Below are 18,701 nucleotides of genomic sequence, written 5' to 3'. Positions count from 1 at the left end.
GATCTTAACATGAATAACACACCTATGCCTCTTCCCAGGACAGAAATCTTTTCTACACAAAACCATATGTCTCCTCCAATTCAAATGACTAACGGGACACCGTCCACCTTCTCATTGAACATTCACAACCCTGGTCATTCATTCGTGAAGTCAATGAATAATAAAACGACACTGAATTACATGCTTTAAAATTCTAAGATTGAACCAGTGACAGACCTAAAAGAGAGATTTGCATCTAATAATATTGCAAAAAGAACACTCTTTTCACAAAATAACACTTATATGCATTGGTCATGCGAACTTATATTAGATCATTCATTAAAATCACTCACAGGAAACTGAAAGGAGGTACTCTGTCTTCAAAGAGGCTTTAAAGGAGGACAGAAAATTATGGTGTCTGGTGTCTGCTGAAAGCGCATGCCACACAGAGGGAGCAGAGCGGAGAGAGCGATTCGGATTCTAGAAAGAAAGAAGAGATAACTAGTAGTTGGGAGCAGTGCTATGGACACACTTCAAACAGTAACAGGCAAGTTTGTAAGCAATCCGTTACTCCACGAGAAAACAATGCAACGACTGCAAGATTTGAGTTATGTGATCAGACTTTTTTTTAATTTGATAAAAATACGAGCAGCTATATTTTGGAGTAGCTGCAGTCATGCAATCGAGATCTTTGGCAACCCGTAGAGGAGGGAGTTGCAATAATTTAGTCTAGAGGTAATCAGTGAGTGAACTAGCATTTTGCATGCATCTTCGTCGATAAGATTTCGCACATGTCCAATGTTTCTGAGCGAATAGTGGATATTTTGACATTATTTCGAGATGTGAGTTTGCATGTTCAAAAGTTCATCTAAATAAAAGCATAAATTTCTGACGCTTTCAGATCTTTGAATTTTTATGTTATTTAACATAATGTCCTCCATCATGACAGTTTTTTCTTTTTTTCCTAAACACAAAGAATTCAGTCTTGTCGTCATTGAACTTGAGTTTGTTCGCTGACATCCAAGATCTGATTAAAAAAAAAGTATGATAGAGTAATTTTAACACATTCACAGTTGTTCAAAGACATTGGACAGTAAGTTGGGTGTTGTCGGATAGATGTGATGGTCGAAGCCGTGATTCACCAACACATCGCTTAAAGGATCAATGTACCCTGAAGAGGTAATGGCACTATCACAGATCCTTGAGGGACAACGTAATTATTTCTATTATTATTATTATTATTATTATTATTATTATTATTATTATTATTATTATTATTATTATTATCATCATCATCATCATCATCATCATCATCATCATCATCATCATCATCATCATCATCATCGTTATTATCATTATTATTATCATAATCATTATTATTATTAATTTTATTATTATTTTATTATTATTATTATTATTATTATTATTATATTATTATTATTATTATTATATTATTATATTATATATTATTATCAATTATTATCATTATTATTATTATTATTATTATTATATTATTATTATTATTATTATTATTATTATTATTATTATTATTATTATTATTATTATTATATATTATTATTATTATATTATTATTATTATATATTATTATTATATTATTATTATTATTATTTTATTATTATTATTATTATTTTATTATTATTATTATATTATTATTATTTATTATTATTAATTATTATTATTATTATTATTATTATTATTATTACTATTATTATAGTCATCGCTAGATTCTAGCACTTCGAATTCCAGAACGACTCTGCAATACGACACGCTGTGCTAGAGCAAGGTGACCGAATAATATATTGGTTACCCCCCTCTGAACATCGGATTTCGGCACGCTATGATTCTAGCACACTTTTTGGCTTCTCCTGAGAATGAGCTAGAATCCAGCGAGTACTGCAATAATAGGTCGTTTCAAAGGGTATGCACAGCAAGGCAGTCAATAAAAACGACAAATTAATTTTGTTGTATGTTTTTGTTGTTGTTTTATTTTTATTTTTGCTTTGTTTTGATTTCAGTTAGTTTTTTTGTTTGTTTGTTCGTTTTTCATTATTTTTAATGACTGGATGAAACATCTGTTATACCAAAGGCTAATTTGATAGCGATCATACTATCCTAAATGCTAGTTAGTTTGATAACCATAATATCTCATGGAAGTACTCAAACTCTGAAAGAGATTCAAGCCTGCAATGGTAATCGACGTTTTACCAAAATGGGAGAGGCGAATGTATTGGGTCGGAGGTTTCGTTTCGATATTTTTTGTCTTTTATTCGTTTTACAGGGAATGTCAAGGTAAGCTGATATCAATTACATTAATGAACGTTACTAATAGATAACAGTTATATTAAGGATATTATAACAAGAATAACCTATGCAAAACGGGGTGTCGCGTCTATGTAGGAGATGTGGCAAACAGGAATAGACAAATAGGAGTTAGACAGTTTACCCAAAGACATAAGGTGTCTGGAGCCACTTTTACCCTGATATAGTCAGGGTTAATTCTCCCAACTCAACGGATAGTAAGAATTTATTTAAGTTTAAAGAAATAGGTACTAGAAATAGTGGTAGATTATTGTCCCGTTATAATGACCCCGTTTTATTTGTAAAAATATTTCAAAATTTTGAAAGAAAAATGATGAATTTTGCAGAAAAAAAGTAAATATATATATATAGTTTGTTGACCAAATACATTCAGTGAATCATTCATTTTTGTGTACTAAATCATTTGATCCTCTCTGCTATCAGGGGCATTCATTTGCATTTTAGAGGAGTTTTTTATCATGAAATGCTATACTATATTTTGTAGCCATTTAGGTTGAGAATGATCAAAATGAAATTCATTGTACCTTTGTCATGTGTTTAATACATTTTCTTTAAAATTCCAGATAAAGTTAATTCGCTGAAATTAGAGCCAGGGATCAAATGGCTTGGAGGGTTAAAGGTGATGGTTTGCCCTTTACTGCACGCATAATGTGAACTTTTTACTTCAGCTTAGAATGTTAAACTGTGATATGTTTTGTTTTATATCACTGTAAAGTACTTAGAGCATGTGACAACGGAGTGAAGCGCTATATAAATGCCATTTATTATTATGACAAATTTGTACATCTAGAACCTATAATTTTTATGCAAGGGTCTCTGAAGCCATCTCTGCCCCTTAAAATGCGGAAATCAAGCAAAATTTGAAATTCTAGTAGTCTCACAATTTGTAATGTTGAATGTGATGATCAGCAAATTCGCATCCCACAACCTGTCGAATAAGGCTTTTTGCATTCATTCGACTCTTGATAAAGATATATGAATGGTTATTGTCACTGACAATCCTGTAAGGAAGCTTTCGCAAAATATTTGGCTATTCCATTGCATGAAATGAAACTTTGCTCAAGTGGCCTGCTGGAGAAATAAATGAAGCAGGGTGAAGCCGTGGATATAATACATATATATATATATATATATATATATATATATATATATATATATATATATATATATATATATATATATATATATATATAGTGATGTTTATTTTTCACTATTGGTTATGGTTAAATAAAATATGTTGTTGTAAATCATTAACATTATTTAACATTGATTTTCATCAATTAAGCCAAAATAATTGCTATCTCTAATTCATTCGCCTTGGTTTTCTGATAACGATGTTTGAAGAAGTTTTTCGGGACTTTCGAAAACTTTGAAGTCATTTGAGTGCCAGTTAAAAGGGTAAAATAAGATAATCAAAAAGTTTATATCTAGCTAGCCATGTGCCAAAGAAAAACATAAGACAAAAGGGACTAGTCCATCAGAAATCAGAAGAAGATCAAAGAGCAGTATTTACATCTATATCCTTGTAGCTAGTCTGAAACCACCAAGAAATCCCACACTGACAGTGAGAATACAGATGGGAAACACTAAAAAGGTTACAAAAGAAGCATTGTACAAAAACCTAACAATTACATGATCAATAATGGAAAGATGATTTACAAAGAAAGAAATTATCGCCTTTCATTAAAATATAAGTGCATCTGTTTCCCTCTCTGTAAAAGACCCTAGGCGAGACCAAATGGCAGCATTTCAAAATAAAAGGAAAAGGATATTCACATAGAAGGGAGAAACGATTTAGGGGGATTGAATAGCTAGGCCGTAGACAGATGAAGACATTGTCTGTCAGCAGGGTCCAACATCCTCCCACCTTTAGGGGAATTTCAGCCGCCTAATATAATGATCAAAAACTGTGTTTTAAACTGCCAAAACATCAAAAAGCATACATTTTATATATAATTTGTTAGTTAAGTGAGAAATTAAGTTAAGGGCTACTCAATGCCATTTTACCCCCCTCTTCGTCTGTGTTAAAGGAAAAGAATAATTATTTCCCTTTAACAAAGACAACGTGGAAAATATTTTCAAACAGATGTTTAATTTAACATGGCGGTAATTATTTTTCCTCATGCACAAATTTTGGTGGATTTTTCATGGGAGGCTTAGAACATGGTCTCGTTTCATCTGAATAAAATTAGCTTGGTACCAATATCTTCTAGGTCAAACTTTAAACCTGCTGGATAATGTAATCCTTTTCTCTCTCTCTCTCTCTCTCTCTCTCTCTCTCTCTCTCTCTCTCTCTCTCTCTCTCTCTCTGTCTCTCTCTCTCTCTCTCTCTCTCTTTTCAAGGACTCTCCTGATCTAGAATGGAGCACTTTTCCACGGCAGATGACTTACTTGTTGCCACTGCTTGCTGGTCATGTTTTTATTGGTCATTTCCTCAATCGTTTACAGATTAAAGATTGGGTGAGATTTTCTAAACATTAAAAGCATGCTCAATTATAAAGTTAACATATCATATATTTATGGTTTGAATGTGTTTTGCTTTAACACGAATATTGGTTTCTTTAATCCCTTAAAATCAAAACAGTAGCCCTGCTGAATTTTACTACCTTGGATGGCTGATGTAGGAGGCATCTTTCTAATTTATTGATGGAAATGTACTACAAAATGAAACATATCTTTAAAATATTTTTTGGATAGTACACATGGCTGGTCTGCAACATATGTTCTGGCAATATTGGGCGATAATGTTATTTAAGAGTTAAATTAAATCATCTGAGACTTTTGAGATTTCAAAATTAAAGTACAGTGCAGCACAGAAATCTCGAACATGCAAATCTTGAAATGATGCAAATCTTGAGCACGTCTCAATTCCCCCTTTAAATCCCTCTTTTTCAATAGCAAATTTCCAATGGTTATTGGAGGCCAACACGGAAAGTTCAAAGGAACTGGACATTCACTTGCATTGTAGTTGATAAAATTCTTTTTCCAAATATTTATATTGAACGGAGAAAAAAAGAGGTTATTTCTATGAGTGGATGTATGTTGTGTAATTTATATATATATATATATATATTATATATATATATATATATATATATATATATATATATATATATATATATATATGTGTGTGTGTGTGTGTGTGTGTGTGTGTGTGTGTGTGTATGTAGACGAAGCTTGAAGCATGTTTGACCAATCTCTTATGCATTCAATGCTTCATTCTGTCCAGTTCTAAAGTGTACCAATACTAGTGGGGGACTAATGGGACAGAGATGGCCTGATGCTTTTAATGTTCTGTATTAAAATCAAACAAGCGATTCGGGGTTGAGAAGATAGGATGAGAGGTGAGGTGCGAGGGAGATAACTGAGGAATGATAGTAATAATTTATTACCTGATTTATAGGTAATGACACTTTCTGCTGGCTTTATCTTCTTATTATAGAATACGCAAAGGAAAAAATTATTCCACCTCTGTAACTGAATGAACCAAGATGCACTAAATGGTATACCTTTACCAAAACCATCCACTTTTACCTTCCTCACATCCTTCTTCATATTCTCTGTAAAATTACACAGAAAACTTGAAAACACAGAAATCTCAAAAAAAAAAAAAAAAAAAAAAAAAGAAAAAAGGCAAGAAAGAAAGAACCAAAAAATAGGCCAGGTCTTGACTTTTTTTTAGATTTTCGTGTGCACTGTAGTTGTTAGGAAGAGAAAGCTCAATATTAGTGACTAAGTAAAGTTTTATTTTTCAGCTGGAGTAAATAATGCTTTTGATCAAGCCTGTGCAGTCAATAGAAGCACAGTAAGCACTGTTTACCAAGGCCTTCAGCTTTGATAAACTTTGAATTACATTCATCAGTCTAATCCCTTCCGCCCCCCCCCCCCCCGAAAAAAAGAGAGAGTAAAAAGAAAGAACAAAACAAAGCAAAAAAAACAACAACCCAACATATTATTTTAAAGACGAATCCAAAATAATTAATTATAGTAGTAGTAGCCCAATAGGTGAAGAGAAGCACGTTTTATAATGCTTTCTTGGTTTATTTCATTTCGACCTGACTCGGGGATAATGAGAGCGTGGGATGAATGCTCAACTTCAAACCTATTAATAGAGACCAGCATACTGTATCTCTGCTTCTGTATATCAGTTTTGAATGCCAGGACTGGAAATGTCAACTATCTGACAAAGGTTTGAAGATGGTTGAAACATTCTCAAGGTGTGGACAGTTTATCAACCTATGCAAAGCATCATAATAATAATCTTCATACTCATAATTTATTGTCAATAGTCAATTAGTTTTTGAGCCTGTGTTTTTATTGAAAATGGAACTAATCTAACAATTTCAATTCCCACGGCAACAGACAAATATTCTTTGCATGACCTGTATGTTCTTTTTACTTCTTGAATCTCTAGCTATTAAGTGAATTGGGTTACATGGTTATGTCATCTATTATAAAAATTAAAAATAAAAATATTGCTGGCGCATGCCCCCTTAAACTGATCTTGATTTAATATAATACACAACATTCTTGATCACGTTGGGTAATATTTATACATAGTATGACCCACCTTCTCGTGACGATGTATTTTGATGTAGGAAATTGAATTTATATGTAACTTGGGGTTATTTTGTATTCTTTATGGCGGAGAATAATACATGATCCAAAGTTCATATTTCTTATCATTTATTTATTAATTCACTTTTCATGGTCCAATTGAAGACTGGTTTTCCAAAACTCATTAACCCGATTTTTCTACTTTTTGAGATTTTCCATCAATGAGATAAATTAAAATGTTAAGTTTTATTTTAAGCATCAACTGGCACAAGAATCTCCCCTAGATTTGCATGAATTTGAAGTTTAAATATGATAAAATGATAGACCAAATGAGAAATGTTAAGGGAAATAATCCTCCATATTTCAAAATGGGAAAAGCGGAGTTAGGGAGTTTTGGAAAACCAATCTTCAATTCATTCTGAGCTAATTCTATTTTGGGGCAGTGGATCGCAATTTAGGCTCCTATATAAATATTTGAATCGGGATATTTTTTCATAGTAATAACTGGAAAATTATCCCCACCCATTGACTCTACTACCAGCTTTTTGCATTGAAAGAAAATCTTTCCAAAAACCATCCACCATCTGCCACATCTGCCAACACAATAGTTTGCAGTTACTTAATCCATTGAAATGTCCATCAACAACTTTTCTTAATCTAATTCTCTCCTAAACAATCCTCTTTAGCATTCTCTACCCAGTTAGTTTCCTGTATCTTGATTCCTTCAATAATTGGACGTATTCATTGTGTTCCTCTTATCAATTTAAAAAATCCATTTACGTTTATTTCAGAAAGATTTACTATTTCAAACCTCCGACAGCTTGGGTATAGCTTCTTAAATTAATCAAAGGAGTGTGTCAATTAGCAAAAGACGGCAAATTTGTTGCCATGTCAACGCCTTTTTTTATCTCCAACTTAGTTTAGGTCCCAAGCATGAGAGTGTAATTGTGCCTATTCAATATTATGATAATTCAGCACTCAATGATTAATTAATGATCTTCATCATGATAACATGTTGTTGTACCTTGAGCTCTACGTTCCCACATTTTACATTCACAAGTACTCAAACTACACCTCTTTAAGCCGCCTGGATGAAAATTTTGAAAAATTTCAAAAAATGGCACAATATATTAAGACGGCCATTTAGTTTAGGTCCCAAGCTTGAAGATGTAATTGTGCACTTTCAATATTATAATAATTCAGCAGTCAATTATTAATTATTGATCTTCATCATGATATCAATAATTTATTTTCCATCTTGTTCACTTACAGGTCCAGAGATCACTGAGGCTCTTATATGATTTCCTGGCTATAGCTTGGTTTTTTGGTGTCCGAGCCACTTTGTTGTGTCTTGTGGAAAGTATTATTACTTGATACTCAAAAGAAATAAATTTATTCACACAACTGTTCAGATTTTAAAATTATTCTCAATCTCATGTACATTGATAAATATTTATGTAAAGAGACGTCATGTCCTAGAAAGCTCATAACTCAAAATAAGTAGCATTCTTGAAAATAGATGGGAACCTCACATGTATAATCAATAGTTTTTTTTTCTGAAAATTCCAGAGTGAAATGTTTTTTGAAAAGAAAGATTTTTTTTCATTTGTCATAGTTTACATTAGAACAAATTTAACATTTGGAAGACTTGTATTTAAAAAGTAAACATGAATTGGTCTGATAATAACTTTCCACCATAGATAATTGATTCAGAGAGTGATCTGCAAAAAGAAAGTAATTGATTTGACATAACGAACCAACACATAAAACTTTGTGTAACCTTGAACGTTTATAGTCTGATTGATAGAATGTTTTGAGTACTGATTTGATAGATCAAAACTTAATCCGTTTGTATTTAGATTTGATAGATCAATACTGCATAAATATATTTCAAGATTACATTAGAGTTATTATGGCCCACTGATTATATGTCATTCACTTAAGCTGTGGTGTTCAGCTCGTTTTAGTTTTAGAAATTTAGTTTAAGCATTACGGGGCTCACTTTTCCCTACTTTTCTTGCCCTCAAGTATTGTCAAAATTTACTTTTTCCTGTGAAAATGTGGGCTTTTTATCAGTATTAAACTTTAAAAAATATTATCATTTTCTTTTATTCCTTTAAAAAAAAAACGCCGCTAGATTATATACTCCAGCTAGAAATTAAAGTAAATACTGTCAAATGAGATTATTTTTACTCAAGAGATAACTGCCTTAACCGATTTGGAAATTTTGAGTATTCTCAGGCTTGTTGCAGTTATTCCCCTTTTTAGAGGACTTGAATTTTTTATAAAAAGAAACAAAATTAAATTTAATCTGATTTGTCCGAATGTCAATTTAGGTTGATAATAATGGGTGCCTGTTTTTCAACTTATAATATGATTTACGTCTGAAGAACTCTCAATTGACTCCAATGTAAATGTTGCTGCTCGAAGCTCGAAGAAATAAATATTATGAAATTGAATGTAAGTTTCAGTTTTATTCACAGTCTCTAAAATATAAAAACCTGTTTTTTATAATAATAATTTTTATTTTTTTTTCATTTCAGCTCGATTTTGTGGAATACAATGGAGCAGATAGTGTTGCTTTCTTTATTGCCATCTCATATATGCACATTCGTCTGATCAGTGGCTCTATTGAAATTATCAAATATAAGAATTCTGCTGATAAGTCCTACACATCCAAAGAAATCACAACTAATATGGACAACCTTCATGAAAAATCTGCTTCCAGAATTGACAGGAATTATGATTCCAAACATAATCCATTCGACACAGTGTCCATAATTGACTTTTTAACATATATCTTTTATCTACCAGTATTTTTCCATGGTCCAATCTTGACCTTTGATCAGTTTTTACCCCAACATACAAAGTTTTACAAATCACATGACCATAATGTTAATCTAAGGGACATTTCCAAGAGAATGGTGAAGATCATAGTATTTGCATTATTCATTGAGTTTCAGTCCCATTTTATGTTCATATCAGGAATCCAAGCTCACCCAATGATGGTTCGAAATATGTCAGTACCAGCAGTTATTGGTTTAGGTGTTTGGCAGGGCCAATATTTCCACCTAAAATACTTGTGCATATTTGGGATAGGCTCTGTGTTTTCAGTTTTAGATGGCCTGACACCCCCACAGCCACCTGCCTGTATCAGCTGGGTGTACTCTTCCTTCCACTTGTGGAAATATTTTGATGTCAGATTGTATAATTTTGTCAAGAGATACATCTACATTCCTTGGGGAGGTTCAAGAGCTGGATTCCTACACCAAATTTTTGGAGCAATCTTAGCTTTTGCTTTTATCTGTTACTGGCATGGTGCACGTTCTGATGATCTGGTCTGGTACTGTGAAATTTTGATTGTCATCATTGTGGAAATAATAGCGAGACGTTTTGAAAACTCAATGTCAGGATCGAACTTGGTATGTATTGGTAATAACTACTCATAAAATCAAAATGTTCTACTAGCATTTGTTGAATCAGTCATTGGGATAATTAATATGTTTAAGTGTATCATTCTGGGTTGGGTCTTTTGACTTTCCAAGGTGGGCAAGAGGCCACTTGCTGTATCTTCCATCCCCCTGTATCTGTTTTCTGAGTTGCTTTCTGTCTTAGTCTTGGAATCTGATTACTTGGTTTTGTCCTGGCCCTTGCCAGAGCCTTTGAATGAGAGGAAAATATCAAATGTATAGTGTTAGTTTTGGGAGGTGATATTTATTTTCATTGTAAAGCATCTCTTTGTTATGAACAGATCGTTTGTATATTTAAAATTTTGTTTTGAAGATATCCGGTTAACATTTGAGTATAATCCACTTAATGGGGTCCTGTTCTGGTGTCTTGCTCTTGAAATCTACACCTGTTTCCTATCTGAACCAATTCCACTTTTTTTACTTTTCCTTGGGTACTTTAATTGTAATTGTAGAATTTTTTGACCATCCCATTTTCCTCCTTTTTACTGGCGCCGATATGACCTAAATGTGTTGCTTTCAAATAAAATAAAATACAAATAGGCAAAAATTGGCAAATTCCTTATAATGTCCTTTCCCCCAACCATCTCACTCCTCTCTCCAAATAGCCATGAGAAGGAAAATGAATGAAATGTTTGTTTTAAAACGTGTACTTGTCTCTCATTTTGTTGTCTACTGATGATTCTTGGGGGTTAGATTTGTTTATAGAAACTGCCAAACCATTAATTTATTAGCAAACATTAGCTGATTAAATCGATAAGTTGTAATATTACTAACGGTATGCAAATTTGATTTATTTCTTAATGTTCAGCTTTTTTTGTGACCAGTGGCAAGCTTAATACTTACACTCACTCTCACCGTGAAATCAATCTCTCAACTTTATTATAAATTACACCTTCAAATTTTGGCGATATACTTATAAATTTGTTTGACAAAAAATGAGATTAAGGTAAATCAATAAATAAAACTGTAGAATTAATGCTAAATGAAAAAGATTTTTTATAAGAGTAAAAGAAGCAAAACTATTGTTTATGAACAAAGTGCTGCATTCACATTTCTGAATAAGTTTGTTTGCGATTGCCTGATATCCTGTGAATAGAATGCTGGGGGTGGGGTGGGGGGGGGGGGGGAATGAAAGATGACCCATTGAACTAAACACATCAACCCCAGTAAAAAAAAGGTTAAGTATGTTCAATGAAGAGTCATTGACCAACACTGTCATGCTTGTGGGGCAACGTTGCAAGGTGAGATGGGGGGGGGGGGGGGGTGGAGAGGAATCAGTAATTTTTACCAATTTTAAGATCAATGTCAAAAATGATAACTTCATTGTAACTGAGGTGCATAGTATTTCTTTCCGTTAGATCTAACACAGCTACTCAGTTACTGCTTGGTGGACAGGGAGGCCAGACAAATGTTTTAAAAACATTAATCAAAATTGAGTCAGTTTGTATGTTTTCATGCGTTTGTGTGTGTCTGTGTGTGTGTGTGTGTGTGTGTGTGTGTGTGTGTGTGTGTGTGTGTTTCAAGAACTCTACTGAATGAACATTGATTCATTAGCAATCAGATTTTAGTTCTCATCAAAGCAGGAAGTAATAATTGGCTAAGACTTTAAAGCTGAATAAGGCTTTTAGTGGTAATATTGTGGTTGTAGAGAACCCAGTTGCTCTTCCAGCTCATAGGTTCCCTTTTGTTTTTATTTAACGTGTTATTCAGATCCAACAATATGAATCAAGCAAAATCAGAAATGATCTATCATAAAATTCATTTATTTTTCAGAAATCTATTCTTGGTGCCCCCAATGTTCTCCGCCTCAAGGGTTTGATTGCCACTCCTCTTTACATTGCTTGTGGCCTTCAAGTCATGTTTTTCTTTTCCTCTGGGGATACTGGAATTGCCATGGCCGACAAGTTGGATTTTAGAGGTAATTGAAGCCATTCATACTCCAAAATCATGATTAATTTTCCATTACAAAATAGGGGGCCTGAATAGAAAATTAGCCCAAAAATGAATGGATTAGAATATAACCTAATGGTATGGCCACTGTAGCAATCAAATTTGGAGGAACTGAAATCTACATTAAATGTCCAAACCAAGAAACACAAGAATAGTACAAGGCAACAGGAGCTTATGGCAATTGAGGAAGGAATAAAGACAATCAGGGAATCAAAACCTCTGTCAATGCCAAAATAGTCTTCCTTTCAGATGCCAAACAAGTGTTACACTTTAAACAACCCAACGTAAACAGATCTGTATCATGTAAATGCAGAGCTATATGAAATTAAATCAAAGAGCAAAAGTGTTATGACTTCAATGGATTCTTGGTCACTGCGGCATCAAAGAAAATGAAATATCAGATACTTTGGCCAAAATAGTCTCTGAGGAAACATAAGATGAACACTTTTATAAAGTAGGCAAAATCAAGTCTATCATCAAGGCCCAAGCAAAAGCCAACAGGTACAAGACACTCCCGAGCTTTTCAATAAATATGTGACCCAATCAAACTTTGAATAGAAAAGACCAGGTCACAATATTTGGGCTGCCATCTCCTGAAATACCACATGCACAAATTTTTCAAAATAGGAGAAACAGGCATGTGTGATTGTGTTGAAGGAATTGACGCTTACCGGATAGTTCAGACCTGCCGAATGGATGCAAAAGCAAGAGGGGATTTATGTTCTGCTACCACACCTCTGCAGACTAAACTGTATGGGTCCCTGAGAGAGCTGAGGAAGATGACGGTGTTCCTTCACCAACAAGATATTCAAATATGGAGATATATGAAGGGGAATGAAGAACACGAAGAAAATTCATTTTTAAGCATAGATTATACAACGACGGCTGTATTTTGGGTGAGCTGAACGGCCATTCAGAACTAGAAAGAGAACATCGAGGAATACAAATCATATTCTTATCTCATGATGTTTGCAGTTCACAACATTGATATTCTTCCTATTCAGTTGTAAAGCAATAATAGCCAATCATTGTTTTTGTGTTAGGGTGAACGGCTTTGTGGTATGATACTAGCAAGCCTGCCTACTTCAATGGTTCATCCGTAATTATTACGGAAATTTGATGACAATTGTGGACTTACGAAAATGGAAAAATTATTACAGATTTTGATTTCACAGCAATTTGGTTGCAGTTTTAGAGAAAATTTAAGTTTTAAGGCAAAAGACAAAATTGACAGTTAAAGGTTACCGCTCAATTCCATGCTCATTATTTATAGCTAAATCAATTGCTATTTTGTAATGATGGTCATCTACAACGTTTATTCTATGTATAAATGGCATGTAGCAGTTTTTATTTGGTTTAGTATAGTATTAAAATATGATATTTCTTACAGGTGAATTTTGTGTTTAATGATTTTGAAATTTTCAGTTTGGGAGTTATGCAGTTTGATTCAAAGTTTAGTTTGTTTTAAAGGCTCTTCACTCATTAAGCATTGTTGAAAAGAAATGTTAGCACCCTACAGGCTGCATGTCTCTTTCTTCATGTAAGTGTTGTTGTTGTTGGTCTAGGATCTCTTGTAAAGGGAGATGTGTGGTGAGCAATCAGAATCAAAGAAATGAGCACTGCCCTTTTAGTTGCTCGTCAGTGCTTAACTGTTACCATAAAATATAACAATAACACTGGGTTTAGGGTTTTTTTCCTTTTCTAATATGAAAATTCTGATAATCGTGACAATTAAAATTTGCCTTGACGAAAAGATTTTTTATTTCCTTTTCTTTTCTCCACAGCACATTGGAAGACATTCTTGTTGGAATATCTAGGCTTTTACTTTTCTATTCAAAATGCAATGTACGCCAGGGAATGGGCTGTTGGGAAACTACATAAATGTTAATTACTGTCCAATATGCATTTGTTGACAAGTTGTTTTTGATTATTGTTCTTTTTTTTATACGGGCGTCTTTCAATTTTTTTGCCAAACGCCTGTCCCATTATATTATATATTTCGCTTTCTGATTCTTTGGCATATTTTTATTGCAATGAAGCATGTGATTAAAGAATATAGTTAGAAAAGCATAGAAGCCAAAAATTGAGAAATTTGGTCCATAAATGAATAAACTACAGTTATCTATACATACTCCACACATGTTCATACAGTTATTAATATATTCCACAGTTGGTGACATTTGACTCACTCCTGTAATGGCAATCAATTTCGCCTAGTTTTTCTTCCATAAAATATCATATTCATTTAACTGGCAACAAAAATACAGCAAGACATCCTTCCCCTCAGATGCTGAAAGCCAAACCGGAATGTGCAACCACATATTTTTCATCTACCAGCTTGAACTTACATCAACATGATGAGTATTTACCATGACCCTCACTCCTGTAACTTGCTTTTTCTCATTCAAATTTTGAGAATTTTCAAAATCCTTTTAATAATCCTTTATTCAATAAATTTTAGTGCTTGCTAAGTCAAAATAAATTATTTATTACAATTTTTTGTTGTGTCAAGTAACATATAATCTTCAGATGTTCATTCCTGTAACAGCGATCTGTGTAACCGGAGTGAGTCAACTGTTACAGGAGTGAGTCAACTGTTACAGGAGTGAGTCAACTGTTACAGGAGTGAGTCAACTGTTACAGGAGTGAGTCAACTGTTACAAGAGTGAGTCAACTGTTACAGGAGTGAGTCAACTGTTACAGGAGTGAGTCAACTGTTACAGAAATAAGATGAGATGCAGAATTAAAATGTTTTAAAGTAAATTACGTCTTTAGGTTCTTTCCTTCTTAATTAATGTTTACTTTTAAAAACCCTTCGCAATATAAAGTGAACATTTCATTGGGAAGAGAGATATCTCAACAATAAATTAGAGAGTTGGTTCTGTTTTTGTGCATAAACCACGGATACATATGAAGGCACGGAGGAAGACAAAACCCGGGATGTGATGATTAAACTTTAGATAAGTTCGTATCGAACAAAAAAAACCTCAACAAAGCAGTGGATCACTGACTGATGATGAAATCAAACAAACTGACAGTTAGCAGAGATCGTGTTATTGTTTGTGAATAGCCCTTCTATTTGTCGCAATATGAACTAACATTGTGTTATGTAGCCTAATAGAAAATGAGTGATATAAAAAAAAGAGAACACAGTTGAAGATTCATCTCATAAGATGTGGGAATGAATTGGAAACATTTTGTGACAATACAGAACTGTTGAAATAAGAATTTGAAGTTAGCAGGTTGGTGCATTCCATCAGCGAATTTAAAGAAAAACTATTGAAACACGACGAAAGCCAATCGGATTATGAAGAGGAGAAAGAAAAAGAAATATATTGCGCAGCTGAATACAGACAGACCAAAGTAGACATTCTATTGAAAGCGGAATTTTGTTAAAATAAATTACAGTTTGTTAAGTGGATTCTAATATTTCAATAAACAGCACAAAGTGCAAACAAAAAAAATAACATTGACGCCAAACTTCCCAAGCTTAATTTGCCTACATTTTCTGATGCGTTTGTAGAATGGCAAAGTTTTTGGGACAATTTTATTGCTGTAATAGATTCTAGAACAGACTTGTCCGATACTAACACATTCTCATATCTGAAAGCATCCATCAAAGGTGAAGCCATGGACTGCTTACAAGTACTTGCTCTGAGACAAATTATAAAGAAGCTAAAGAACTCCTAGGTAATAGACCCATTCAGAGATAGTCGTTGTTAGAACTTGATCACAACTTTGGTTCTCAGACATTAGATTTTGTTGTTGAAAAACGTGATAGGGATAATCTCAAAGTCAAAGGTGACTCAGGTCCCAAGGCAGAGATTCAAACCTCAACGGAACCAATTGTTCCTATTTCAGCTCAAACTGGCATGGTCGCCATGTAAGAAGAATGGATATTTTATATTTGAAAGAATGCAAATGATTCACATACTTATTTTCTTGCCATTTTGTTTTGTTTGATTTAATTGACAATGCTCTTAAAATTTGTTAATAATATTTTTTAAACATTTCAATAATATAAGGAGTGAGAGAAGCCTACTGGTTCATACATATAGGAATCAAATTTAAGTTAACTGGTTAAAAATTGAAAATAGCCTTTGTATTTTCTTTAGCTTGAATTCACTCAATTTAAGTTCGTATTATATAATGTTTTCAATTGAGATCACCAGCCTCTTTTTTATATGCACAAATTGACAAGAAATTATATATTTTTATTAAGTTATACTTAGATTTGTATTCACCTCTCCCTCTTCTTTAAGAACAAGGACTGTTCACTAGTAAAGATTATAAAATTGACTTCTTTCCTATGCTTTATTTGCCCCTAATATATGATTGGTGACGGAGAATCTAATACATAGTAATAAGGATTAGATGTTGTTTGATGTTGACAATACCCAGTCCTTTCTATTTTCCCATCACTAATCTGCAGACTTGGTATATTGATGGGTTTGTCTTTATTTATCACTGAGTTAATTTGCTAATTGGGTTTCTCATACGAACATTTCTTACATTTTGATTTCCTTTAAGTATTTGCTTATTGTTATTGATAACACCTCTTGTGCTTTACTTTGATTAGTTGCACCTGAATTTGATGTTGTTATTTTAATTTTAAGCGAGCATTTTGTTTGCTGATTTGTACGATTGTGGATAAAGTTTTGTCCAGGTGGGGAGTATGTAGAAAATCGATAGAGAGAGAGAGAGAGAGAGAGAGAGAGAGAGAGAGAGAGAGAGAGAGAGAGAGAGAAAGAAAGAAAGAAATAGAGTGAAAGAAAGAAAGAAAATACGAGAGGATGAGAGAGAGAGAGAGAGAAAGTAAGAAACAGAAAGAGATAGAGAGAGAGAGAGAGATAGAGAGAGAGAATGAAACAGAGGGTGAGACAGAGAGAGAGAGAGAGAGAGAGAGAGAGAGAGAGAGAGAGAGAGAAAGAGAATGCAAGAAAGAAAGAGATAGAATGAGAGAAAGAAAGAAAGTAAGAGAGGATGAGAGAGAGAGAGAGAAGGAAACAGAAAGATATATATATATATAATATATATATATATATATATATATATATATATTATATATATATATATATTATATATATATATATATATATATATATATATATATATATATATATATATATATATGAGAGAGAGAGAGAGAGAGAGAGAGAGAGAGAGAGAGGGTGAGGGAGAATGAAGGAAAGAAAGAGATAGTGAGAGAAAGAAACAAAGAAACAGTGTGAGAGAGAGAAAGAAAGAAGCAGAAAGAGAAAGGAAGAGAGAGAGAGAGAGAGAGAGAGAGAGAGAGAGAGAGAGAGAGAGAGAGAGAGAGAGAGAGAGAGAGAGAGAGAGAGAGAGAGAGAGAGCGATTTATAAAATCTGCTCAGAAATCCTGATTAGTTGAGGGTCACTGTTACTCCATGTATTCATGGTTATAGATTTATCTAACGCATATTATTTGTTTCTATTTTGGTTGAGGTTGAGTTCTGACAATAAAAATGCCTTATGGCATCATTGGACAAATAAATAAGAACTTTGTCAGCCTTTGTTATTCATAGCGTTCCATAATGATATTAATCTAAGTACCTATCCAAAACACTTCTCGTGGCGTAATAATCACCTCTTTTAACTCTAAAAATAATACAGCAGACTTAAATTCATAATCAACAAATTTTGGCGTTTACAACAGTTACTGAAGTTGAAGCAGAAGTTGACTTTAGGTAAGAGTGTTGACTTGATGTGGATTTCACTGAACAACACATTACACTTTGCGATTATTAGCCATTTTTCTCTGCAATTTATTACCTAGCACTAGCATAACTACAGTCGCACAACCGCGGGAGTTCGGGTTAGTGTGTCGATTAAGCGGAGAGTCTAAAAAAAGTATCTAAGCACCAGATTTCATGAGCTAATTTATGTAGGTATTTGGGACCGTCATGTTATGGTCTCATTGGAAGTTGTTGTTTTCTTCTGGGTTTTTTGTTGTTGTTGTTTATCTTTTTTTTATTTCTTTTCTTTTCTTCTTTTTTAATTTTCTTTTTCATGTTTTATTGACAACAAAATGTGACATTATTGGTTGTACGAATAGAAATCGTGAAGCATTGATTGCTTTCTATTTTGTACAAGCTGTTTATAAACCCTTGTATCCAATCTCGCTAATCTGACTCACGGTTTTAAAAAAAAAATATTTGAACATTTTGCAAAGAAAATGATGAATTTTGCAGAAGAAAATAAGTAACTTTTGCAAAAATTTTGCAGGTTTCTTAATATGTTGTATCGCACCCAACAAATAACTATATGTAACCCATGTAATAAAATATCCCCACGGAATTACGCAATTTCAAACTTAAAATTATGGGACAAAAATGGCAAATTTTGCCAGAAAATATACTGATTTGGAAATGTGCACAAAGTTGG

At 33.1% G+C, this 18,701-nt stretch overlaps 1 protein-coding gene across 2 annotated transcripts; it reads left to right on the top strand.

Annotated features, from left to right (window-relative positions):
* Positions 1-548: 548 nt before the first annotated feature.
* On the top strand, positions 549-17,145 carry LOC144980378 (protein-cysteine N-palmitoyltransferase HHAT-like). 2 transcript variants are annotated; one of them, XM_078928082.1, is made up of 7 exons: positions 549-714; positions 2,883-2,938; positions 4,663-4,779; positions 8,149-8,236; positions 9,420-10,298; positions 12,120-12,264; positions 14,081-17,145. In XM_078928082.1, exons 5-7 carry the CDS (start codon positions 9,480-9,482, stop codon positions 14,182-14,184), a joined length of 1,068 nt encoding a protein of 355 aa, XP_078784208.1. In that variant the 5' UTR covers positions 549-714; positions 2,883-2,938; positions 4,663-4,779; positions 8,149-8,236; positions 9,420-9,479; the 3' UTR covers positions 14,185-17,145. The 2 variants fall into 2 exon arrangements, with proteins under 2 accessions (XP_078784208.1, XP_078784209.1); XM_078928083.1 differs by lacking the exon at positions 4,663-4,779.
* Positions 17,146-18,701: the final 1,556 nt, after the last annotated feature.

The sequence above is a fragment of the Berghia stephanieae genome, chromosome 1, assembly GCF_034508935.2.
Source record: "Berghia stephanieae isolate SIO BIC M18660-M18661 chromosome 1, UCSD_Bste_1.3, whole genome shotgun sequence".
Classification (NCBI taxonomy): domain Eukaryota; kingdom Metazoa; phylum Mollusca; class Gastropoda; order Nudibranchia; family Aeolidiidae; genus Berghia; species Berghia stephanieae.
The sequence above is the reverse complement of the archived record's forward strand: the minus strand, read 5'-3'. Positions and strand labels throughout refer to the sequence as shown.